A 26,100-nucleotide genomic window follows, 5' to 3' on the forward strand; every position below is an offset into this window, starting at 1 on the left:
TATATAAGTCACTTAATATCTTTGAATAAAATATTTAAGTAGCATCTTTTGCTAGAATATCATGAACAAGTCACACAATGTAACCACAAATATCAAGAGGTACCCAGGCTTAAATTAAAATAAACCAACATTCCAACCTCCCCCCCCCCAACATATCAATAAAGAGACTTGTAACAAGTGCCTGCACTTGTGTTTACACTTAGGAGTTCTTCGGGGGCTTCCAAAGCAGTTCAGGGCCAGAGGTTAACCAATATCAAAAATGCCTGCCCTGGCCTGTGTGGCTCAGTTGGTTGAATGTCGTCCAATGCACCAAGAGGTCACCAGTTCGATTCTGGCCGGGCACATGCCAGGGTTTTTGGCTCGGTTCCTGGAGGGGGGGTATGCAGGAGGTAGCTGATCGATGTTTCTCTCTCTTTCTCCATCTCCCTTCCACTCTCTCTAAAATCAATGAAACATATAAAAAATGCCTGACTTTGAAACAATCAGGATACTTTGTTAATGAGGGAGGCTCACTGTTAATGTCCTCAGCAGAGAGTCAAGTAAGATCAACAGAAGAAAGGATTAAAACTAGGGCTCTCATTTATGTTCATAATCTGTGAGAAAATCATTTTATTTGCAATTCTTAGTTCTGTATTGTGCTCAGCAATACTAAGTGTTGAAGTTTTAAAAACTGTTTTCTATATTTAATCTATCTCAACATCTGTAATACCAAGAGTTCACAGAGAGCTATCAGTAATTAATATTTTTTTATTTCCCATATGATCAAAGCAATTCATATTTTCAGGCTAAGGCAGGTGGTTTTTGCTCTGCTTAGCACATTTTCTGTACTGACCTTCAAAAACAGACTACGAAATCACTAATGAAAATATGACACTCACACTCCACCGATGACACGAATGGATCCAATTCTGTGAAAGTCCCCATCGTTTTTTAAAAAATTAGGGACAGAATCTATATGTTCACTAAACTCTTTGGCCTGTCCATGGAAGTGAGGTTTTTCATAAATAATAACCTGAAAAATATGAAAGAAAATTATTTAACATGTGCATATGTTAGAATAGACACACACTAAAGACAGCATGAACAGGGATCACTGTCTGTTCTTTCATTCATATATCCTTACAATATAGCAGTGTCGATTGTCACATGGAATGAGATTTCAGCATCATAAAGATAAAATGTCTTAATAGCACACTTCCCTCATATTAATATAATCAAGTCTGATCTCACTGTTCTGGTTACCCACATCTTAAGACCATCTCATAGGATAAACTGTCCTGTAACTGGTTCTTGAATTATCTTTCTAAGCTTATCCCTCCGATTAGAATTTAACACAAACCTGCCTTATATTTACTTAATTTCCACTATAAGAAATAAAAGCTCTCATGAGGTTCCAGGGCACACTAATGCATTATCTATGGATTTGAGAAAACATAAGCTATTTCTTATAACACTGCTTCTAAGGCAGTTACTATTCAAGAGAAGAAAGAAACAGACAAATTCGTGAATCTACAAAATTTCCGGGCTTCCGGCCAAGATGGCGGCATAGGTAAACGCGATATGGCCTCCTCCCACAACCACATCAAAATCACAACTGAACTACAACAAAACCATCATATAGAACCGCCTGAAATCAAGCTGAATAGAAGTCCTACAAAATTAAAGGAACAGCCACATCGAGACTGGTAGGAGGGGCTGAGGCGGATGGGCTGGTCCCACACCCACGTGTGGCAGATAAAACTCAGGAGGGACACCTCGGCTGGGAAGGTCCTCCCTGAAGAGTGAGGGGTCCCCGTCCCACACCAGGCTCCCAGCTCAGAGTTCCAGTGGCAGGACGAGAAGTCCCCATAACTTCTGGCTGGAAAAACCAGTGGGAAATGAGGCAGAGAGAGGTTGCATCTGCAACTGCGGAGCCCCAGGGAACTCCTCTTAAAGGGCCCATGAACAGACTTACTGTACTTGGATTTGCTCCCTCTGAGCTTGAAGGGGAAGCAGCTTGAGGGACGCCAGAGACATACAGGAAAGAACTGAACTGTTTGGCCTTGGGATGAGGGCTGGAGGGGTAGCTTTCTCCTGGACAAAGGTGCTGGCAGGGGCTGATGTTCCTTTGGTGAGCCCTTTCCTGGGGCAGCAGACACCGCCACATCTGGGATTCCAGCAACCTGGCTCACACTGTTGGTCCCACCCTGGTGATTCCCTGAGCCCCCTCCCCACCCAGCTTTCAGGCTCACCCAAGCTGTTTCCAAAGGCTCTACCATAGGATTGGCCTGTCTTGGAGACTGCTTCAGAATTTCATAAAATCTCTCAAACAAGCAGCATCTGGTCTCGGCGAGCCCCATACCTCTTGTTAAGTGGCCCCAGGACTGGCACTAGAAGCAGCCAGCCTTGGTTCACAACTTGGCTTTTCCTGGGCACCTCCAAGCCCAGCACAAGCAGCAGCCATCTGCAGATTACTTTGTAGCTTATGCCTGGTGGCCCTGGATAGAACACAGGCAGTGGCTGACCCTGCCCCAGAGCCAGCATACCCAGTGGACAGCTTTAGACCACATCGAAACACTACCACCCAACCACCTCCACAAGTGACACTCAATGAGTGGATTCAGTGGGTATCAGAGCCCTGATGAAGTAAGACTTGCTCTGTGTGGTGGGCCCCTGCACAGCTGATCCTCCAAAGTCATCAGAGGCCAGTAGCCAGTGGGCACAGCCAGTCCTTTCAGCTGATCAGCCTGAGTAAATCCCTCCCATTGACATGTCAGCAGCAATCAAGACTCAATTACAACAGAAGGGTGTACATTCCACACTAGGAGTACACTACAAGGGCCCAGCTGGGGTGATCAGGGAGACTGTGCCACTGGATTCTATAGGACACCTACAACAATAGGCCACCCTTTGAAGCCTAGGAGACATAGCAACTCTACCTAATACACAGAAACAATCACAGGGAACTAAAGAAACAAAGTCTTTACGAGGAGAAACAAAATGAGGAGACAAAGAAACAAGTCTCAAATAAAAGAAAATAACACAACTCCAGGAAAAGAACTAAACAAAATGGAGATAAGCAATCAAACAGATGCAGAAAACAGGTTATAAGGTTGCTCAAGGAACTTGGTGAGACATTCAAGGGACTTAGTGAGACCTTCAGAAAACTTAGTGAGAATATCAACAACATAAAAAAGGACCAGTCAGAAATGAAGGATGCACTAACTGAAATAAAGAATACTTTATAGGGAATCAATAGTAGAGTAGATAAAGCCAAGAAGCAAACCATTGATTTGGAATATAAGGAAGCAGAAAACATCCAATCAGAACAGCAAAAAGAAAAAAGAATCCAAAAAAATGAGGATAGTGTAAGGAGCCTCTGGGACAACTTAAAGCATGCCAACATTTTCATCATAGGAGAAGAGAGAAAGAAATTGAAAACCTATTTGAAACAATAATGACAGAAAACTTCTCTAATTTGGTGAAGGAAACAGACATACGAGTCTAGGAAGCACAGACAGTCCCAAACAAGTTGAACCCAAAGAGGTCCACACCAAGACACATCATCAAAATGCCAAAGGTTAAATACAAAGAGAGAATCTTAAAAGCAGCAAGAGAAAAGCAGGCCATTACCTACAAAGGAGCTCCCATAAGACTGTCAGCTGATTTCTCAAAAGAAAGTTTGCAAGCCAGAAAGGCACTCCAGTCAGAAATGAAGGATGCACTAACTGAAATAAAGAATAGTTTATAGGAATCAATAGTAGAGTAGATAAAGCCAAGAAGCAAACCATCTATTTGATTGCTTATCTCCATTTTGTTTAGTTCTTTTCCTGGAGTTGTGTTATTTTCTTTTATTTGAGACTTGTTTCTTTGTCTCCTCATTTTGGCTGCTTCCCTGTGATTGTTTCTGTGTATTAGGTAGAGTTGCTATGTCTCCTAAGCTTCAAAGGGTGGCCTATTGTTGTAGGTGTCCTATAGGATCCAGTGGCACAGTCTCCCTGATCACCCCAGCTGGGCCCTTGTAGTGTACTCCTAGTGTGGACTGTACACCCTTCTGTTGTAATTGAGTGGCAAGAGATATTCAACGTGATGAAAACCAATGACCTACAACCAAGACTACTCTATCCTGTAAAGCTCTCATTTAGAATCTATGGCCATATCAAGAGTTTTCCAGACAAGAAAAATCTAAAGGAGTTCATCACCACCAAACCAGAATTATATGAAATGTTGAAGGGTCTTCTTGAAGAACAACAACAAAAATATGAAGAATAAAATGGCAATGAATACATATCTATCAACAACTGCATCTACAAACAAAATGAGCAAGCAGAACAGAAACAGACTCATAGATACAGAGAAATTTTTGTTGCTTGACAGATGGGTGGGAGCTGGGGGGATGGGTGAGAAAGATGAAGAAATTAAAATATACAAATTGGTTGTTAGACTAATGAACCTCAAAGGGAAGGGGGGAGAGAGGGTGGGATGAGATAAACCAAAGAACTTCTATGCATACATGCATAACTAATGTACACCGACAATAGCGTGGGGAAGGCAGGAGGAGTGGCTCAAGGGGGAAAAAAGGGGAGGGACATCTGTAATACATTCAACAATAAAGATGAGTTAAAAGAATAAAAAAATTAAAATTAAAAAAACAAAACAAAAAATTACAAAACTTTCTAAAAATAAGAAATGATTGAAAATAATTATAGTATTTTTACTTCATATTTGATTTAAATTGGAGGGTGGGGAGAGGTAAGTATAGAAGGACATAAGTTTCTAGCATTTCACTGACTTCAAATTTAGATCAGTACAAGTATTTCCCTCCTACCCTTTCGATGCTCTTTATCCCAAGTATGAGTGGCCCTCAGCATGTTAAGTGATACGGGCGCTAGTCTATCTATTCTCTAGCACCTGGTCCTACCTGTGGCCGATGGCATAACATGCGCACAACTGGCAGCCCATGACCTTGTGAGTAGTTCCCATGCTTAAACACATTGAGCCAGCACTCTTATTTTAAAAAAACATGACAAAATTACACAGACGTTAAGTAAATAGGAAGTACTGCTCCTGCAGTATTCTACGTGTTAAGTCTTCACCAGATGCTGGAAATAATGAAGTGTTATTTGGGTTTAATACATATGCTGAACACACTCAAACTACGAAAGAAGCGATACCTCTTTGATGAGTAAGCCATCAACCAACATCTGACAACTTGAGGAATTCTGACCATCTAGGACAGCCATTCCATTCAAGCACCTCTACAACCAAACTGCAGCCGAGGAAGACCCAGCCAGCTGCACCTGAAGTTCTGATTCAGCAACAAGGAGGCTGAGACAGGAGCCACTCAAGGAGTGAGTGTCACAACTAATTCTCCATCTTTTAGTCCCTGGTTTGAAGCTTTAGTTATAAGTCAGTGTCATTGGGGAGCTCTGAAAAAATATGACCACACCCCAGACCAAAATAGTATCTCTGTGAGTGGAACCCAGGCATATGTATTTTAAAAATAAAACTCAGATATGTATGATTCCATAATACAGTCAAGACGTGTTAGGTGCACTCAGATATTAAGTTCCAAAAGGCTCCATCTAAGTGACTGAGTGAATGGTAGTCAATTCCATAAATTAGGAAGCCGCCAAATGGTAGGGGTTTGGATGACGTCTCTTGTTTTGGAGGAAAGGAGAATGGATAAATCACTGTCTCCACACCTGCCTCTGGAGGTGCTGTGACCTCGTTACACGGAGGTCTGTTTGCAGCTTTGCTCACTGCATTTTATTTTCCCACCTCTCCTTAGACACATTTTATAACTGTTTCTTCCTTTCTTTCCCAAAATGTGCTTAATCGTGGCACTACTACCATTTCAGTTTTCACTGCCCCTACCCTTCCCTTCAAATACTCATGATTAAAGAACTGGCATCTAACAAGAGCAAATGATACCTTCTGGCCACCCCTGAGCATCACCCCAAAGGCCTGCTAGCCACCTATACCCCACCCCGAATAATCAAACTGACCACCTCTTCACCTGTCACTAGGTGCTTCCTGGGTTCCACTGGCTGTCAGTGCAGACCTCAATCTTTGCCTCGGACCCCACTCCGCACTCAGCCCGGGCCCTCAGCAGCCACTTCATCACTCCCCCACCACAACATCTGTGAGCAAGGCACTGCTAACGTATGTTCAGGTAACTGTTTTCTATCTCAACAGTTCAAAATACTTAAAGATGAATACTCATACATTTGAACCTACTACAAAAGTCTGTTCAAACCTACCTTCAAGTTCATAGGCATTTCCACTTTCAGTCCACCCTGAGGATGACAAGAAGTTTTAACGTGAGATACATCAATATTTAAAACAGCTGAAAGTAACCACATGATGTATATAGGTTCTATAAAGTTGGATTAGTGAAGATTACATACCAGAGTTAAGCTGTGATAAATTTAAAAATTTAAGGATAGAACTCTACAATAATTAAAACCAAGTTAGACTTCTCTACATCAGTGTAGATGGGGCAGGAGGTATTAAAAAGATACTTTCCAGATTACAACTACAAGGAAGAACACTGAACTTGAGTGAGCAACACGTGAGCAATTCAAGATTGGATCCCACTACAGTGTTTCAAAAATAAGAGTGGAGTCACTAGTAGATTTAACAGCCTCATTTGGCAGAGGGAATTTCTAAAGCACTTACTACTAAATGTCTTCTCAATAATGCTTGGGTTTTCTAAATTAAAGAGAGTACTTCCTCTTCCACGTTGTCAATACCTTTGATCATATTTAATGTCTTTGTGACCTCAAGGTTGTAGAGCATAAAAAGCACCTCTCGCCCTGGCTGGGAAGCTCAGTTGGTTAGAGGGTCTTCCCGATACACCAAGGTTGAGGGTTTGATCCCCTGTCAGGGCACATAAGGCAGCCAATGAAAGCATAAATAAGTGGAACAACAGATTCATGTCTCTCTCTCTCTCCTTTCCTCTCTCTAAAACTCAATAAATAAAAAAAAAATTTTAAGTATCTCCTTCCAAAACACCTAATTCTATACTCTACTTGTTTCGAATGCTATCCTGAACTATGTCATTTCTTAAAATTTCTTAGTTTGGTCTTAATTTTTAAAAAAAGACACAAAATAACCAAATATGGTTTATCACACAGGTAACATTTAACTAATAGTTTGTCCCTCAAATAAAAATGTTTGTAAGGAAATAAGCTCTGCAGGTATTTCTCTTTAAGAAAGCCACCACCAACAGAGCTGCCCATTTACTGTTAATGCTGAGCTTAGCATGCACTGCTACAGTGGAAGAGTATCATTTACAAGTGATTTATAATAAGCATCAAAAAACAAATTCAGAACTTTATTAAATAGTCAAAAATTGCACAGAACAACACTTATAAAGAAATTGCATGACTGTCATAAATTTAGCACAAAGTAAATTCAGACATTTGTCTTCAGGAAAAAAAAATCAAAACTTTTACAGAGAAATATTCTCTACAACATAGAGAAACAGAAAAACAATGAACTAATAGTTTGTTAATTCAGTAGTGATCACAGTAATTTTTCAGGATTGAGATGCATGAGCAATCATCATAGCTATTTAACTCTGGATTCACGGGTACTTGGAAAAATGTTTCCTTTTACATTTGCTTACCATCTGAAGTGGGTGCAATGATTTCACGTCTGCTGCAGAAATCTCAAAGAGTCCATGGTCTTCCTCCAAAACTGTAGCTTGCCCCTTAAAATTAATTTCTGGGTAGGCAAGCCAACTAAATAAGAAAGGAATGGTTGGTCAAAGCATAAAAGGAATTCCTTAGTCTGGTTCTATAAAAGTTGAAAGTAAAAAGGGCTACATAAAAAACAAAAACCTATCCCAGAATTATGCTAATAAAACACACTCAAAGTGACTTTGCCAAGCAGCATACAAGTTAACATGCTATTAAGTACTTACCTTCAAACACTAGTTATCCTATAATAAGTCTATCATATGTTTTCCAAGCATTAAAATTTTCCAATACTTAAAAGGTGTGAGCCCTGCCCTGGCCGGGTGGCTCAGTTTGTTGGAGTGTCATCCCATGCACCAAAAGGTTGCAGGTTCGATCGCCAGCCAGGGTGTCTACAGGAGGCAACTGATTAATGTTTCTCTCTTACATAGATATTTCTCTCTCTCTCTCAAATCAATAATTAAAAACAAAAAACAAAAAACAATTAATGTTTCTCTCTTACATAGATATTTCTCTCTCTCTCTCAAATCAATAATTAAAAACAAAAAACAAAAAACAAACATATCCTTGGGTGAGGATTGGGAAAAGAAAAAGGTGTGAGCCCTCTAATTCAAAGAAAACATAAGTGAAGTATCAATACCATTCCACTCTTTAAAATTGGAGCAATCAGAGGTAGGGATTCTACCAGACATCTTACATCTTTGACCTATGTTTTCAGAATCAATATCAGTTTTACCGGCTGCCTCAGGAACAGTATATGATAAGAGATTCTCAAAAGACTCATCTACCTTCTACCTAAATTTGATAATTATAGACACTGCTCATGAATAGGGTTAATTACTGGGTGTGCCCTAATCCATGGTTGGGGAAGACTAGGAAAGATGTCCTACAATGACCCGAAAATTCTACAGCACCATCATCAAAGGAGATAAAATCAGTGAATGAGAAAAAAGGGATCCATGTGGAACCAGAAATCACAGAATTTGTGATTCTAGCCAATCTGCGACTGACTTAACACTAAACTCAGACACACCCTTCCTAAAGATACCTATGGAATCAGAAAGGCCTAGCCTGGGACCAACGCCGTAATTTCCTCATTTATAACACGAGTGCAGTTCCACTGGCCTTGTAGGCACAGAGGAGTAATAAGCAAAAAGGCACCGCGTGCCTGGCACTGCACAGCACTCAGCAGCTACCAACATGAGACATGCCAAAAACAGTTCGGGCTGTGGAATTTTAGGCCAGGGACATATTTTCATTTCTCAGTCCTAACATTTGGTGGAGAAAAACAGATTGATGTATCTATCAAGAACGATGTGTGAGACTCTGTATCTGCTCCTGTGAGTCATACATCAAAGACTTAATAGGAGCCAAAGACAGAATCTGATCCCTGCAAGTCTTTCCTGGGTACTTAGGAGTACAAATGAAATTAACTAACAGTTACTTCATAAATATGTATGTTGCCTACTGAAATATAAAACAAGTAGTTAACTTTGGTGGCCATCAATCACTGTAATGAAGAGAAACTGATACGTACACTCCTGACTTCACAGTGAAGGTCACAGATTTGGGGATATTCAGCTCTTCCAAATTAGGGACTGCTCGCTGTATGTAGACTGGACAACATTCTGGGTCAGACTGAGGGCAAAGTTCTATCTCTGGAATACTGCAAACCTGAAAAAAAAATTGGCTTTGAAATCATCTAAAGAAACAGATAGTCCAGTATTCTCAACACCTTGGACATGCAGTTACAATTATTCTTATTGTTCAGTTAAATTTCTTCACAAGAACAACATAAAGAAAATAATATTTCTCCATACCAGTGTTTTAAAATAAAAATTTTTTAAATTTACATTTTTCGATTAGAGTTGATATTCAATATTATTTTACATTGGTTTCAGGTTTACAGCATAGTGGTTAGACATCTGTATAATTTATGAAGTGATTCCCCCAATAAGTCTAGTATCCACCTGGCACCACACATAGTTATTACAGTATTATTGACTAAATTCCCTATGCTGCACTTTACATCCCATCACTGTTTTGTAACTATCAATCTGTACTTTTTAATCCCTTTACTTTTTCACCCAGTCCTCCAACTCCCCTCCTATCTGGCAACCAATAAGTTTTTCTAAGGAGTTACGCTGATAACATGAAAATTATAAATATTACTCATTGAAAAGTATTACTCCAATATTTTCTGCTTTGTTTTTAAAAGTCTTGTTCCAGCCTGGCCAGTGTGGCTCAGTGGACTGAGTGGTGTCCCATGGACTGAGAGGTCCCAGTTTGATTTCCAGTCAGGGTACAAGCCTGGGTTGCGGGGAGCATGCAGGAGGCAGCTGATCAACGTGTCTTTCTCACATCAATGTTTCTCTCTCTCCCTTCTTCTCTAAAAAATCAATAAAATTATTTTTAAAATAAATAAATAAATAAACAAATAAATAAATAAAGTCTTGCTCCATTAAGCAATTCTCAGAGTTACCAAACTATCCGAGTGCCCCAAATCTGTAAGCCTTCCTTCTTAGCAGCACAACAAAGCCATACGGAGGAAGGGAGTTAAATAAAAGCTGATCTCATGGGGAACATTAAAAAATAAATAGCAGAGAGGCACGCCACCCTCAGTGTGCTAATTTACACTGACAAAAGAGGTAGGAATTAGAGGTGAGGGTAAAGGAAGTCTGTTTTCCTACTTGTGGAATTCTATTTATTTTCTTTAGTACAAGTTGGATTAAAGAAGAAAGGCATTATGAAACTTGACCCTGCATTCCAGCACACACCCTCTGTCATCTTGTCCTGTCAAACCTTCCCTAAAATTTCACTTGTGTATCTCTCTTATCTATTCCCACAGTCAAGGGCCTTCATCAAGGCCAAGACTCTGATTATGGGCCTATACCACCAGTCGGCGACTAGCTACTCTTTATACAGTTGGGCTTATTGGACACCACTTTCCTCGTGACACTCCTTGGCTCAAGACCCAAGCAGGACAGATTTATATCTGTTTCCCTTTCTACACTATGGCACCAATCTAGGAATCTGGGCTAAATGCCCACAACTCTTCAGCCAGATTGGTCTCCATGCTGCCTTCACTCTAAGCTTTGTAAATGTTTCCGTCATTGAAATTAAAGAGATAATTCTCTGTATTCTTACTTATGAAAATCTTTTAATAGTCGAATTCTAACTCAAAATGACCTCATCTTTTCTTAGGGAATCGAAACCATAGTTATTTTTCCCTTCCTACAATTACATAAATGCTTCTGTTTGAATGTACGGTCTATGTCAGTAGTTGTGGATGGAGCATAATCCTCATACAAGACACTGTGAAATTCAAATGACTATGCTTTAATGACACAGGTAAATGCAGTAACAATCAGAGGTTACACTTATTGGACTAAAAAATTGTATTTTTTATTGTAATCAGTTTTGCAATTTTAAAACTACAATTTTATAAAAAAATTTTTTAATCCTCACATGAGGATATTTTTCCGTTTATCTTCAGATAGAGTGGGAGGAAGGGAGGGAGAGAAGGAGGGAGAGAGAGAAAAAGAAACACAGTCATGAGAAACACACATCACCTGGTTGCCTCCTGCACAATCCCAACCAGGGCTGGGGACTGAACCGCAACTGAGGTACGTGCCCTTAACCCGTGACTCTTTGGTCCATAGGCCGCCACTCTAACCTCTGAGTCAAACCAACAAAGGCAATTTTCTAATTTTTTAACCTTTCTCCAAACTGAGTTTTCTTATTAATCATTAATAATTCTTCTCTATATGCAAAAGCAAGCAAATTGATACATCTTATTTTCAGAATTAGTTCTAAAATGCAATACAGTACAAAAACATTACCAAAAATATTTTTTCATGAAAATGTATTTTCCTTCTAAAGTTTCATTTCAAAAATAGCCAGAAATGTCCAGAATAGTCACCTGTCAATCTTCAAGGCTCTTTTGTTTGCTGTTAATAATGGAGTTTTAGTAACAGGACCACATTCATGGCCCCCAGGGATCTGAGGGGCAGCAACAGAGGACATAACTAAGTGTCTCACACAAGTAAGTTTCCTCTGCATTGTGTTATACAAACAATGTTTGGGTGGTGTACTTTAAAATGGAAAACGCTAAGAGGCATTCAAATCCACCACAACACGGAAACACAGCATAAGGAACAAGCATGACAATGGCTAAAAAAAAAAAGGAAAATAAACAAAAATAAGAAAGCCTATGTTCTCAACTGTCTTTGCTGGAGGGCCACTTTCTTTTTCTCCAGTTGACTGAAAAAGATTTCACTGATAAGTTCTATCTTCTTCATGGTGGCTACTCACAGAAATAATGTCTTTCGCAAGACTTGTATACTTCTTGATGGTCCAAGGCAGTAAACACTAGCGACTGAAGGGTGCTTTATGGTAGCCTAGCAACAATAAACAGTTTACTCTCAGTAAGGAAAAGTTTATATGGCTTCCTCCCAGACTTTTCTAGCCACGATATATATTTTACAAATATATTTTGGTAAAATTTGTCAGCTTAGACTATTACAGCAATTAGTTGGAAGGAGAAAAAGCTCCAGGAGAGAAAAAAGAACGGGAATGAACTACAGTTTAAAAAATAACAGTAATAAAATCTATTTGTCTCCACTTTACGTAAACACCTTCAGTCACTAATCTAACAACGGATCTCTTTCTTCTTGGCTCATTAATGTGGGCACAACCTAAGTGACTTCTGATCATAAGAGAAAACAATTCAGTGCACAGTAAACAGAGTAACTGGCAAGATCCATTTCTTCTATTTGAGAAAAGAGAGCATTTGACTCAAGATTCACTGCACTGCTGCCCCACCCCTCCGTTATTTCTGCTGGGGGAAAGATGAACCCGGAGTAGAATCTACAACAGCTGAAACCGATGGTATCTGCAGAATCTATTCACAACAAAGTGAAAAACACCACTAAAAGTATATCTTTTTATTATTTTATTTGTCTTTATTAATTTTTAGAGAGAGAAGAAGGGAGAGGGAGAGCGAGATATAAACATTGATGAGAGAGAACATCTATTAACCGCCTCCTGCATGCCTCCCACTGGGGATTTGGCTGACGACCTGGGCATGTGCCCTGACCAGGAATCAAACCAGTGACCTTGTGATGCATGGGTCAACGCTCAACCACTGAGCCACACCGGTCGGGCTGAAAGTATATTTTTAAAGAACATTCAAGTTTTGACTAGTCAGATTAGAGCAAAAGATGATGAAACAAGATAAATTGGTGTAGGCCTAGTGAATTTGGAACGACCACCATGAAGTCAAGTAAAGCTATCCACAGCCAGCATTTTGACACAGTTGGAGAAAGGAAGCAGTTTGAGGCTTGATTCTTACTTTGTTAAATATTTAGAACAATGCTAATGCCTTTTCCATTCAATGCTCAATCGTTTTATTTTCCTTCCTCACGAAAAGTTGCTAGCCTGTTCAAGGTACGTGGGCACTGACACAGCCATTTAAACAAGACTCCAAGAACAAACAATGGACGAAGGAAAAAATGCCAGCATGAGTTATTCTTTCTTATAATAAATTCTAAGCAAATAGCAGATGTGCAAATACCCCTTTATATTCTCATTCTTAACAGACAGACTTTTTTGTTTGATTTTACTGTTGTTTAATTAGGGGGGTGAGGAGGTTGCTGCTTACAATATCTTATTCTTTTTTTCCCCACCAGGCCTGGCATGGTGCCTGGCATTCACAAGGCAGGCACAAAACCATAAGTTATTTAAATCTTAGATGATTCTACCTACAAACTAATTATTCATTTCAAGGAATTTCTAGTGAGTCAGCCAACTGAGTGAGCACTGTGGAGAACACTGTCCCACACGCTGCGCCGCCAATCTCCTTGCAGTGCCATTGACACTCTGCCAGGACTCCCCGCACTTCCTCTGCTGCCCAGCTCCTGTTTACTCTCTCAAGATTCCAAGCTGGTGCCACCTCCTCCAGGCAGTTGCCTCTGCTTTGTGCACCCTTGGGGCTTGCAGAGCACTTCTCAACCTAGAGCAAGAGACCATATCTCACTTGTATCTCTATTCCCAGTGCCCATCACAGTACTGGGTCCAAAGCAGACATAGATATTTGTAGGCATAGATTTGGTACAGTTTTACAGAAAGTGTTAATTCACATAGAATACATGCAGACACTCCTTTATGATAATGAGTTTTTCTATATGCTATCTAAAACTCCCAAGGGTTTAATAACATCAAATTGTGATTTTCCATTTTAAGCATATAAAAGAAACTTACATAATTTGAAAAAAAAAATGTAATTAAACCAAATCATGTGCCACATTACTGCAGAAGGAACTCTTAAGAATACATGACGGATTCTCTCCTTACTGACACCTCATCATTAGCTTACTCCTTGAATCACCACAGCACTTCCCACCACACTGTTGTATATGGAAAGATTTTTCTCATCTTAGTATTAAATATTTTCTAAACAGAAAATTAAAAAAGGCAACACAGCCCTGGCCGGTTTGGCTCAGCGGGTTAGAGCGTCGGCCTGCGGTCCAGAGAGACCAGGGTTCGGTTCCCGCTAAGGGCGCGTACCTTGATTGCAGTTTGTCCCCGGCCCTGGTTGGTCGTGCGGGTGGCAGCCACTCGATGTGTCCCTTTCACATCGATGTTTCTCTCTCTCTCCCTCCTGCTCTGTCTGAACAAAACAAAACAAAAAAGGCAACACACCTTCCATTCCTCTCCCCATCCTTCCTTCTAACACTTCTCTGTCACACACACACACAGAACTACACAAAGGAGAAGAAATCTACACTAAAAAAAGATATTTGGAAATATCAACTATTTTCCTAAAGATGCTTCAGTGATATATTTCTACTGCTATTAAAAAAAAATACATGTTATATATATATGTGTGTGTGTATTATTTTATAGCCCAGATTACCAGTAATATTTTAAATTAACATTCATTTAATACTTTATATGTACAATGTGAAAAGATTATCATTAATATAATAAAGATGAATAAAATTATAGCACCCATTTCTAAACATAAATAGGCTAAAGTACAGCTTTATTATATGACAAGTAAGACAAAATGAAAAATCATCAGTTCTCTTACCTTTAAGATACGTTTGATAGAACCCAATACAAAGTTTTTTTGTGGATGCTTTCTGTTCTGAAGGATCCAGTCATGATTTAACACCTTTTCCCCTTCTTCTAACACACATTTCTGACCTTGGAAGTGTGGCTTCTCATATAAAATCCAGCTGAACAAATATAAAGGCATGAGCGGTTATAATTAATTTTCTCCGAAATGAGGCATAAAACAAATGACACTTAGTAAGTCATAGACCATCTTATCTATTTGCATTTTTAAATCTGGATTATTTTCCATTATTAGCATACAATCCTATTTGTGAAATGATGATCTATACTAGTTGAAGTACAAACAGTATAAGAAAGAATAAACTTGGAAATAATACTTCTTGAACATAATACTATAATCTATGCCTATTTTTATGTATATATGCACTTTATAGATGTTGTATAAACAAAGCTACACATTTGTATTAAAAACAATACCTTAACAATTCCAAGTTCCACTTCTACCCTGATTTTCCTGTCACTGGTTACCAGAGCACGTGTGTCCCACTGTATTACTTGAAGACAGCACTACACCACAGTGCTTACATGATTACTGACCAGTGGGCAACTGAAATACTGGACAAGGACGTTTTGGCTCCAACATATCCATGGGACATGGTCCGTAAGAACAAAAATTGGACACGGTTCAATTTTTACACCATACAAAGAATCCTTCGCTTTCTGAGCATTTCAGCTGCACAAATGAGTTTCAGTATGTGGCTTTCACATTCCTTAGCATCCCACAAATTTCTAACTTGTTTTCAAAGCTATGCTTCATTCAACTGAAGCCTTCAGCTCAACTTGCCAAATCTACCCTGCTAAGAATGCAGTTACACAACGGTATTGATTGTTACATTATACACATTAACTCTTGCTACTTACTGCTGGCTTTAAGCACTAAAAACAGCCTATGTTTTCTGCCACAGAAAACAGAACAATTAAGTTATAAACCACTAATAATGTTTCAAAATATTTTGTCAAAATATGAAAGGAAAGGAAATATGACTTTAATAAAAAATACAAAAGCATAAATGGCAACAAAACATTTAATTTGAGGGGAAATGCTATAAAATTTTAAGAGATCGCTTACCAGCCCCTTACAACTCTTATCAGCACCCCATTTGGAAAGGACCACGGTGTAGCATCTAGAATGCTACAATAGACCTCTTGTTTATAATTACTTCCGTGGAGATCATAGATAACCATCTGCAACACACAGAAAACAGGCACAATAACTAATTTTAAAAATGCATTTAAAATTGTGAAAAGTCCTAGAATACAGAAAACAAAATATTCTGAATATATAAAGGTAAACATTACTTTAGATGTTAAATCCTTCAGTAAAATAATCCTTTTCTAAGTCAGTTTAAAGAATTTACTTAAAACTTTTAAATTCCCAAATTTAAAAGTGATCGTACTTATATATTAGTCTATGTAAGAAACTTATACTTACTTTCCCAGGTCTTGGGTTATACCTCAGAGTTTGTCTGTCAACATTCTGAAATAATAGAAGTGGAGGAAGTAAGCCTTAAGAAACATCAGTGGAAAATACATTTTTTTTTTCTGTTTCTTAGCCACCACAAAACCAATTTCTCACATTTCCTTAATGACACTATGTGCAAGGTGTACCTCTAGGTGCTACAAGGAAATAAAGGTAAGTATAAAGAAAATGTGTTGTCTCTGCCCTCAAGAGGCTGATGGTCTAGACGGGAGAATGAGCTGACTGCGTGCTCATGACCTTCTGAGTGGGGTGTAGAGCTAAACCCACAGGTGACATACAAAGAAAATGCCTGGTGATGAAAGTGAAAGGAAATGGTACCAGCACGGAGGTGGGGTGGTGGCAGATTCAGAAGAGGCTTGTCTGAGGGAGTGGTATGGAAAAGATCTTGACAAACAGAATTTCAGTAAGTGGATAATGGTGACAGCAGAGAGAAAAGTCCAGGAAGAGAAACACCTTGAAAAAAAGTATGGTGGGAGGAAAGACAAGCCGTGTAACCAGAGCATAGAAGGTTGGACAAAAATAATTTGGGGGCCTTGTAATACAGAGCTTGAGGAGGTTCCACTTGATTTGGTAGGCAACAGGGAACCATTAAGGAAATATTTCTTTAAATCTCATCCTTTTTTTAAAAAAAAAAGACTGCCTTGCAAGCTATTGGTTGTTATTCAAGTATTACTATTTGCTCCTTAAGGCTACTCCAGGTAAAGATGAAGGCCTTGAATCTTTGGGACTCCTAGAGAAAGTCCCAGAATCTTGGGAATGCCAGAAAGTCCCACATTCAATGAATAGTCTACATTAGTCAAACATTTCTAAGTCAAAGAAAAATGTAACTCAATTTCAAAACATTTTCCAACTACACTGTTATCAGCTCTTTTTCTTTGAATTAGGCTGTTCATTGCCCTGCTTTGAATGAATACATGAACAACTAAAGTGAGAGGAGGTCGTCAAGAAAACAGTTAATGTATTTTTAAGTATCTAAAATGTTTTAACTAGTATGAAATATTTTCACGAGACACTTAAATTCAAGTGAAAAGCATCAATTTTCTCACATACAGTCCCTTGAGAAATTCAGAATCTTGTCATTTATTTTAGTTTGAAAACTAATATAGCCCTGGCTGGTGTGGCTCAGTTGGTTGGAATGTCGTACCATACACCAAAGGGCTGGGGGTTCGATTCCTGGTCAGGGTGCACACATAGGTTGCAGATTGATCCCTGGTCGGGTGTGTATAGGAGGCAACTGACTGATGTTTCTCCCTCTCTCTCAAAAAATAAAAAATTAAAACAGAAACAAAAACTTATCCTCTGGTGAGGATAAAAAATAAAACTCAGTATAGCAAAGAACTGGAAAATAACTTGCATCTCTGCTTTTACATTTTGAGCAATTTTTTTCTCAATGTAACAGTGCAGCTAAAATATATAAATTTATGATACAATTCAACCAAAGAATAAAGTATCTGTGATATTTTTAAAAACAATCTTTACATATAAAAACATTGACTTCCTTAAGCTTTTAGATCGTTTTATGACCCAAAGCGCTACTTCACTAATCAAAATAACTTACCTCTGTGAATGGGCTTAATCTGCCCGAGTTGTCTTGAGCACAGAAATATTTTGACACTGGTCCCTGCAAAGTCCCACTGAAGCTGGCTCCTTTTTCTGAGGAGTGGGTTTTGGAAGTCTGCAAATACTGATGATAAGCACTCTTTACAGAAGAATGCAATTTCGAAGTGAGGTCAGATTTTTGTAGAAATGAGGCCTGTTCTGGCCACAGACCAATTTGCAGATTGGGGGCAGTAGGTTCGTTTGTCTTTACAGATGAATTCTTAGGAATTCCAGTCCTTTCCTGGTCATCATCAGGGTAATACGTGATGGAAGGATCTGGCAGCTTGAAGGTAGCAGTTTCCCTCCTCCTAGCTCTCAGACTTCCTTTATGCAATGATTCTTCTTCCTCTTCCCCTAACTCCTGCCTGTCATCTTCATCAAAATTCATCTTTAAACGCTCTGACACTGACTGGAGAAGCGATAAAACAGAAGAAGGCTGGTTTGCACTGTCTCTAGATTTGATGGAGCCATGATGGCCGGGGGAGACCTCATTGGACAGAATGTCCTCCTGAGAGCTGTCATCCTCATAAATGGGAGACAAAGCTAAGGGATAAATTTTGTACCTTTTGGCCTCCACTGATAAGAACATTTCTGAACTATCACTATCAAATGTCTCCCCTAATTTAGTACCTCTTTCAAAATGATGGACCAGGTCAGTTCTACTCTCAGACCTCTCACATGTGACAACAGGCACGCTGTCAGGGGGGGTGTCAGGAAACAAGAGAGAGTGTGTTCTCCTTGCTTCGGTGGTAGCATACCTGTCCTCATCCTGAAGGGGTTCTTCATATAATATAGTGAAGGAAGGATTTTCCTGCTCATCCTGAGAAACGAAGGCTAAGTTAGAATCTTCTTTTTCTTCGCTATAGTGCCTTAGCTCTCTTGTTTTGTTATCTACAGCCATAACAGATGTTCTTCTGTCTAGCCTTCCTATGGTATCCACAGGTTGAAGATCTGGCATTGCTAAGGCAGGGTAGCCTTCAAAATCCTTACTTAATGTCGGTGACTCATACCCCCTGAAATACAAAGCAAGTCTACTGTCATGTGCTATCAAGCCTTCCTTTACTTCAGGGGGCTCTTCCTCCATTTCTCCAGCACTCTCTTCATACTCTTGGGGCACTTTTTCAGGTTCAAATATGGGAGGCACAGCCTTCACTTGTGTAATGGGCAACGCCGGTCCCACCCCATCTGTTTTCCCCACATTTACCACTGCAGGTACCACTTGGTGTTTCTGGACAAACCCATTAAAATCTTCTGGGGATGTTCTTTCCATTTCCATCACAGAGGGCATGGACACAGTCACTCGGACCATCTCTTCAGCATCCCGCTTGCATGCCTTTTCCATTTCTAAAGAGGCAGGGGCTGCCTCCTTGGGTGCATTTTTCACTTCCAATGCAAAAGGCACCATTTCAGTCTTGCTCGTAACTCCTTCAGCATTCTTCTGGTAAACGTTTTCCATTTCCAACCCAGGCCTTTCTGTCTTTTCAGTGACCCCCTCGGCATCTTCATGGTAGATGTTTACCACTTCTAACGTCACGGGCAACCCCTCGGGTTTGTTCGTATCTCCCTCCGCATCCTTTTGGCAAATCTCTTCTATTTCTAATGCAGGAGGAATCACTTCAGCCTTTTCAGTAATCCCCCCACCGTCTTTTTGGTACATCTTTTCCATTTCTGACACAACTGATGTCACCCTGGTCTTGCCAACATCACCTTCCGCATGCTTTTGGTAAATACTTCCCGTCCCTAATGTATCAGATACCACTTCAGTCTTTCCAGTAATTCCCTCGGTATCTTTTTGACAGATATTTTTCACTTCTGACATAACAGGCACCATGTCAGTTTTGTCAATATCCCTTTCAGTGTCCCCCATCTTAGAAGCTTTTTCCATTCCTAAAAGGGCAGGTAATCCCTCCGTTTTCTCATGGTCCCTCTCAGCTTCCACTTGGTAGACTTCCTGCACTTTAAAATTGTCAGCTATTGGCTCAGTTTTTGTGATATTCAATTCATCATCCCCTTTATGTGCTCCTCCCATTTCTGACATAAGAGGAACTACCTCCCGTTTTGTAATGTCCAATTCAGCATCCTTTCTGTTTGCTTTTCCCATTTCTAACATGGAAGGGACAAGCTCGATTTTTCCTATATTTACTTCAGTGTCCTTTTTGTGCACTTTCCCTACTTCTGACATTGCAAGGGGCATGCTTTTACTGCTGTGTCCTGGCAAGCCTTTTTCGGACATACACACAAGACTATCAGACAAACTGCTTTTGGAGGTCCCGGCTACATGGATGTCATCCTTTGCAAACGGAGGCCATTGGACATTTAATACAAAGGTTCTAGTATCCTCTGTCCCAGTTTTGTGAGTATCCACACACTCCATTTCTATTTTCTCTTTAGAGTCCTCTTTGAGAAGTAAATGTGTTTCTACCCTATCATCTAACCCTTTATGGGGCAAGTCTTCAGCTAGTAAAACAGCATCTGGTCCCTGCAAGTTTATACCATCAGACTGTCTAGCTCCATTTCCAGAAAATGGAGATTTTGGGTGGGGAACAATTTCTCTTCCTTTAATTGACTCCGTGTCACCAGGCAAGTTACTTACAGAGAAGAATCTACCTAATACTTTATTTTCACTGATTTCACACGTGCTTGGCTTTCCTGCCTGTTCTGACACCAAGAGCTCCCTGACAGGAGGCTTCACACTGTCACTGTGCAGAGTTTTTGGAGTAACAGCCTGAAGTACAGAATCCCAGGTAGTCTCAGTATCTTCAAAAGCACTTGTTATATTTTCTTGGACTGAATAAATAATCTCATTAACTAATTCCCTAGCTTGTTCTTCTAACTCGCAAGATACATTCATTCTATCAGAATCAAAAAGGAGACTCTTCTCACCAGGTGTAGGCGAAACACAGGCCTTTTCTGCCCCCTGGACTCCTGCCATGTTTTCCAAATCCGGCCCTTCCAACGGCTCAGCCAGGTGGACCCCTGTCAGTGTCACACCTGATGAGTTTTTCTCAGACGTGCCTTCTTTCAGGGCACTGGCATTCATTATGCTGTCTTCGGCTGGATGCTCCTGGCAGGTGTCAACTGTGGATTTGGATTTTAGTTCTTCCCTTACAGAATTTAAAATCTCACCAATCAGTGTATCGGCCTGTTTGAGTAAACCACTTCTGAGGCCCCAAAGCTGGTCACGTGCCCTCCTCCTTGTGCCTGTGTGCTCAGCAGATACCTCAGAACCCTGCTGGCCTGGGCTGTTAACTGACGCCGGGGCCCCAGCAACTGCTCCTGCCTCTGCTTCCAGGGGCTGGTCACACTGGGCAGCAGCTGGGAAATCAGGAGAGACCTTCCCAGTATGATCACCAAAATGTTCCTGAAATGGGGTCACGCCTGCCTCCGGAGGCACAGCTGTTTCAAATCCCAAAAAAGATGTATCAGGGTACAGCTGGTTAGTTAAGAAGGCAACCTCAGGTGTGACGTTTATGGTAACTTTTACAGAGCCAACATTGTTTTGGGGAGTGTGTGAAGTTGTATCCATGCTGACTTCTTCAGCGTTCCCAGGGGAAGACGAGCTGTCAGCTCGACCACGCAGGAAGCGAGCCTTCTCTCTCTCTCCACGAGACGCGGCTTTCTGTTCAGATCTCAGCACAGAAGGGGCGTTAAGAAAGCCAGAATCCTCAGGTGCAAAAGTGGGTTTTTCCAAAGTGATGTCAGAACCCAGAAAAGGTGAATTTACTTTTGTGCTGTCAGTTTCTTGGAATTTGGGGCAAGTATTAGTTAAGCTGTGTTCTGCCACTTCTGAGAAACCTGAGATATTTTCAGTCCCGCAAATATCTGAAGGTTCATAAATCACACAAGTGTTGGCTTTTTCATCAGGAACAGGAGGTAAAATCCCAGGTGGGTTACCGTTGAGAAAAGGAGGAGGATAACCTAACGTTTCTACGTCTGTTTGCTTTTTACCTTGATGTGTGGAGACAGAAGGAGAAGCCTTAGTTTGGCAGTTCTCTCTCTGCCCAGTATCTGAATATTTCTCTTGAATCTCATTATGATGCATCAATTGATAGCATTTGTCCTGTTCGGCCTCTAGGGAGGTTAATTCTGATAAAACAGGCTTTGTTGGCACATCTGTAATTTCTAATGGAGAAGAAATTATATCCTGAGAAATAGATATCTTGGAGCAGGCGGTAGTTTTTCCTCTTCCAGAATGTGACTCAACAGGAACACTGTTCTGACCATCAACTTCAGCTTCTGATAAAACTTTAGCAGTATTATCAGTTTTGGTGTCCAAGGAAAGAGAGCTAGACTCCTCTGTAGTGCTCTTCCTTGCTTTACTGTTTGGAAGCATAAAGTCTGCTTTATTAAGGTCTTGAGATGAAATGGAACTGTGGTCCTCAGAGAGGCTTTCGTACTCAAATCTCGAGTCCACTCCACACACGTGGGTGTCACTGGCTTCAGGGTCTAGTGGAACCTGGCAGTTTTCACTGTCAGGAACAATGTCCTTGGATTCAATGATCACAGATGCATGCTCAAGGGAAAGGCAAGCTGTACGACTCTTTCTGTCTGCAGCCTCGACTTGACTCACCACATTTTCTTCTTGACACTCATTAGGCTCTCTGGGATCACCAACGATGTCGACATTCCCAGTTTCAACAAGCATAGAAGACCCCTCATCCTTTAAAACAGGCATATCCAACCTGTTCAGCATGCCAATTCCAGAAACAAAGGCAGGAAATGAAGCATTGGAATTTGATTTTTCACAGTCAAGGGTAAGAGAGGTTCTGGTATCAGGTGATACTTTGGCTTGTTGAGGACTCTGAGAGTCAAGAAAAGATTCTGAAATGTGATTTCTAGAAAGTTCTAAAGCCAGTTCAGGGGTTATTTTGTTTTCTAGGCATGCTACGACTGTTGATTCACTGATACATTTTACAGCAGCAGGGCCCTTTTGACTTATTCCAAGAACATGAGGCATTTTTCCATGGGGCCCAAAATCAAGCTTTTTGGTTTCTGTTTCACACAACTGGTCAGGATTTTTGGGTAATGATTCAAGTCTATCTTCTGGAGCTTTTGCACAACTTGAAGTTGTGGGTTCACCAACCGAGATACTTTCTGTTTCTTGCCTGGTTTCTGTAATAGCTAAATTTTTCTGTGCATCTTGGGCAGACAACCTGTTCCCTTCACTTACCAGTTCTGTGTCTGTCACAGCATGTCTCTGAAGAGCAATGGTGTGATTGGCAGCCTGCTTGGATGCATTATCTACAGTTGGCTTGTCAGAACACTCATTCTCTGGTGATTGCACGTCTTCATGCCTAATTGATGTATCTGGACTTGGCAAATCTGTTCTCTTCTGCTTGGTAGTATCTGTTCCATCAGATTTACTACAAGACAAGTCAGAAATAGCAGGGCTCTCTGGCTCGACATGCTCTCCCCTTTGCACCCGGGTCCCATCACCCCTGACGGAGCTGTTTTCTTCTGTTGTGGTCTCTGTGGAGGATATCCTCAGAACATCTGGACTGCCAGGACCTGTGCCGCTGCAGCTCCCTGTAAACGCTGAACATGCCAGATTTCTGTCTGTCTGAGAAACTGGTACATGACTTACATGGTGCTGTGAGTCAGATTCTCCAACAGCAAAGTGGAAGCCAGTCATAGAAGAAGGGCATGATCTACTTCCCTCAGGTCCCCCAGGACCGTTTTTACTTAAAACATTCTTAGAAGAAGCAATATTCAGCATTTCCGGGCTGTTTGTCAGATGGCTTTCTGTGTTGAGACTTATCCCACTATAATCAGAGTCTTCTAATGGGTCTCCAAGCCTACGTCCTTCCACAGATCTGTCTGTGCTAGACGATGACAGCATCCCAGCCTCAGTCGCACTCCCAGACCCAATATGTGCACTTGTACTAGAGTCAGAACTTTCATTTTCGTCGTCGTCCAAGGGATTCACAGTTTCTAACACGGTCTGTTGCTTCAAACATTTCCTGATTTGTCTGGGGCCTCGATACGTTGCATATGTTACTGAAGGCCTCTCTGGTTTACCATCTGCTTGTCTGTGGGAAAAACACACAAACACATACACACACAAAGCATGAGAGTATGAGGAAATATAATTAGAAACACTCAGCAGTAATCCCAGAAACTGTGGTGAAGTATATCTCATAATAGGAAGGCTTTTAACTTTTCTATGTAGAGAAAAGCTACAAATCTAGCAACTTTTTTTTTTCAAATTACAATAAAGCTTTGACAATAGAGATTCTCATCGTGGATATAAATCTGTTGAAAATATAAGATTTAAAAAACTTTTTAAAGAATTTCAACTCAACAAAGAAGTAGCTTCCTATATATAAAGGCTTTCAGGATATTAAAAAGGAAATTAAATAGTCGATTATGCATAAAAACAATTACAAAGCTCTATTATTTTTAATTAAGTGAAAATAAAAATCATTGCAATGTCTTTTGATGAGACTGCTTTTAAATGTACTTCAAAATATAGGTAATATCTTATTTCAATCCTGTATTATTTGTGATTAATAGTGATAAAAATGTTTAATTTGATAGTAATAGACAGCATTATACAGCACAGGTTATTTTATTAACTTGCCTAAATTAAGCTATTAACCCTTTTAAATATACCTGATTATTTTTTAAAAACCTATAAAGAAAAAAAGTAGGTGCATTTTTACATGAGAAAGACAATGCAAACTTTCAGTTAATTCATTCATTCTTAAAATAAATAAAAGTTTTATGTAAAACTGAAGTCTCCTAGTAATTTCAAAAGTATAGGCTCTTAATGTTAAATATTTGATATCTGAAATATTCTCATTTCAATAAAAATTAAATATATCCTCCCTTGCAATAAATTTACATTACAGAAAAGACACAACTTTAATACTTAAAACATACATTCGCAAAATTATTATTAAATAGCTTCTCTAGATATATTTAAATAATATTTCAAATTAGTTATAAGAAGTCCTTATTCATACTGGCAAAATAAACTATTGATCAAAATGGTATTCCACCTTGCCCAGCCAGTGTGGCTCAGTGGTTAAGCATTAACCCATGCACCAAGAGATCACCAGTCGATTCTTGGTCAGGGCACATGCCCAGGTTGTGGGCCCGATCCCCAATGGGGGGCATGCATGAGGCAGTCAATCAATGTTCTCTCTCACTGATGTTTCTATCTCTCTCCCTCTCCCTTCCTCTCTCTCTCAAAATCAATAAAGAAAAGAATGGTATTCCATCTTTATACAATTCCTAAACAAATTAAAAATTACCAGAGTTACTAAAACTGTAATTCAAAACCTGTTAATCTGTAGGATTTCTAAAGTGGGGCTGGCAGAAGCCTGTTATCTCAGTCAAACTGGGAATCCAGCGGTCTTTTCCTTTCCTTGTAAGAGTCACTTTTGTTAGCACTGTAAAACGAAAGATCCAAAGATTGTAACAGCTGTGGTGGATGGTGGAATTTTCCAGTATGACCAAGTGATCTTGGGTCCCATAGCCAGTGTTTGCCCCTGAAACTGGACTTGGAGGAGTTTGAAACTTCTTACATAGTCTCTACCAGCTGTTCCTATTGTTATTAATTCCTATTATTAATTGTCATTAACTGTATGATTTTGGAATATTACTTAGCCTTCTGAGCCTTGTTTCCTTATTTAAAAAAGAAATACAGATGGAAAACAAAACAACAAAAAGAACCACCTTTCTTTGTTGAGGTGGTTCTGGTCAACTGCCTTAAGCAATTTTTCTATTAACAAGGGCTTTACTGGAGCTTAACTAATTACAAGGCACAGTATCGGGTCCCATTTTCTATTGTCTAGTACCAAAAGAATAAACCTGTCAAGGAGAAAATTCTGAGATGTTCCAAATTAAAATTACAGTGTCCAGAGAGTGAGAGAAAGAGACAGAAAAGTTTCCCTGTTAATAGCTGTGGACCAACTCTAACAAAAGACTACTATTTCTGGACCGCAGACCGACACTCTAACCACTGAGCCAAACCGGCCAGGGCTAAGACTACTATTTCTGTATGTCTATTGGAACTTCGGGTTACACTCCAGGTGGCTGTTTCTGCAGATACTTTAGTCAGGCACCACCTAGCTCCAGGAGCCTCCGCTTCCTGCCTTCCAGGGGGCTTTCCAGGCTGATGCCCACCGCCAATCCACAGGGGCAGCCTCTGCACCTATCCCAGGGCTGCCCGCCTCACCTCCTCCCGCCTCTACG

General features: G+C 40.1%; 1 protein-coding gene across 1 annotated transcript in view; it reads right to left on the bottom strand.

Moving 5' to 3' along the window:
* Positions 1–26,100, bottom strand: part of CRYBG3 (crystallin beta-gamma domain containing 3) — a 127,000-nt gene that overhangs the window by 49,894 nt on the left and 51,006 nt on the right. Inside the window, exons 4-11 of the mRNA XM_036242825.1 lie at positions 17,861–23,930; positions 16,255–16,299; positions 15,892–16,007; positions 14,776–14,923; positions 9,220–9,356; positions 7,613–7,727; positions 6,243–6,278; positions 879–1,012 (exon numbers count right to left, since the gene is read on the bottom strand). Coding sequence (XP_036098718.1) covers positions 879–1,012; positions 6,243–6,278; positions 7,613–7,727; positions 9,220–9,356; positions 14,776–14,923; positions 15,892–16,007; positions 16,255–16,299; positions 17,861–23,930 — 6,801 coding nt within the window. The remainder of the gene's footprint in view (positions 1–878; positions 1,013–6,242; positions 6,279–7,612; positions 7,728–9,219; positions 9,357–14,775; positions 14,924–15,891; positions 16,008–16,254; positions 16,300–17,860; positions 23,931–26,100) is intronic.

This window comes from Molossus molossus, unplaced genomic scaffold (assembly GCF_014108415.1).
Source record: "Molossus molossus isolate mMolMol1 unplaced genomic scaffold, mMolMol1.p scaffold_m16_p_5, whole genome shotgun sequence".
Taxonomy (NCBI): Eukaryota; Metazoa; Chordata; class Mammalia; order Chiroptera; family Molossidae; genus Molossus; species Molossus molossus.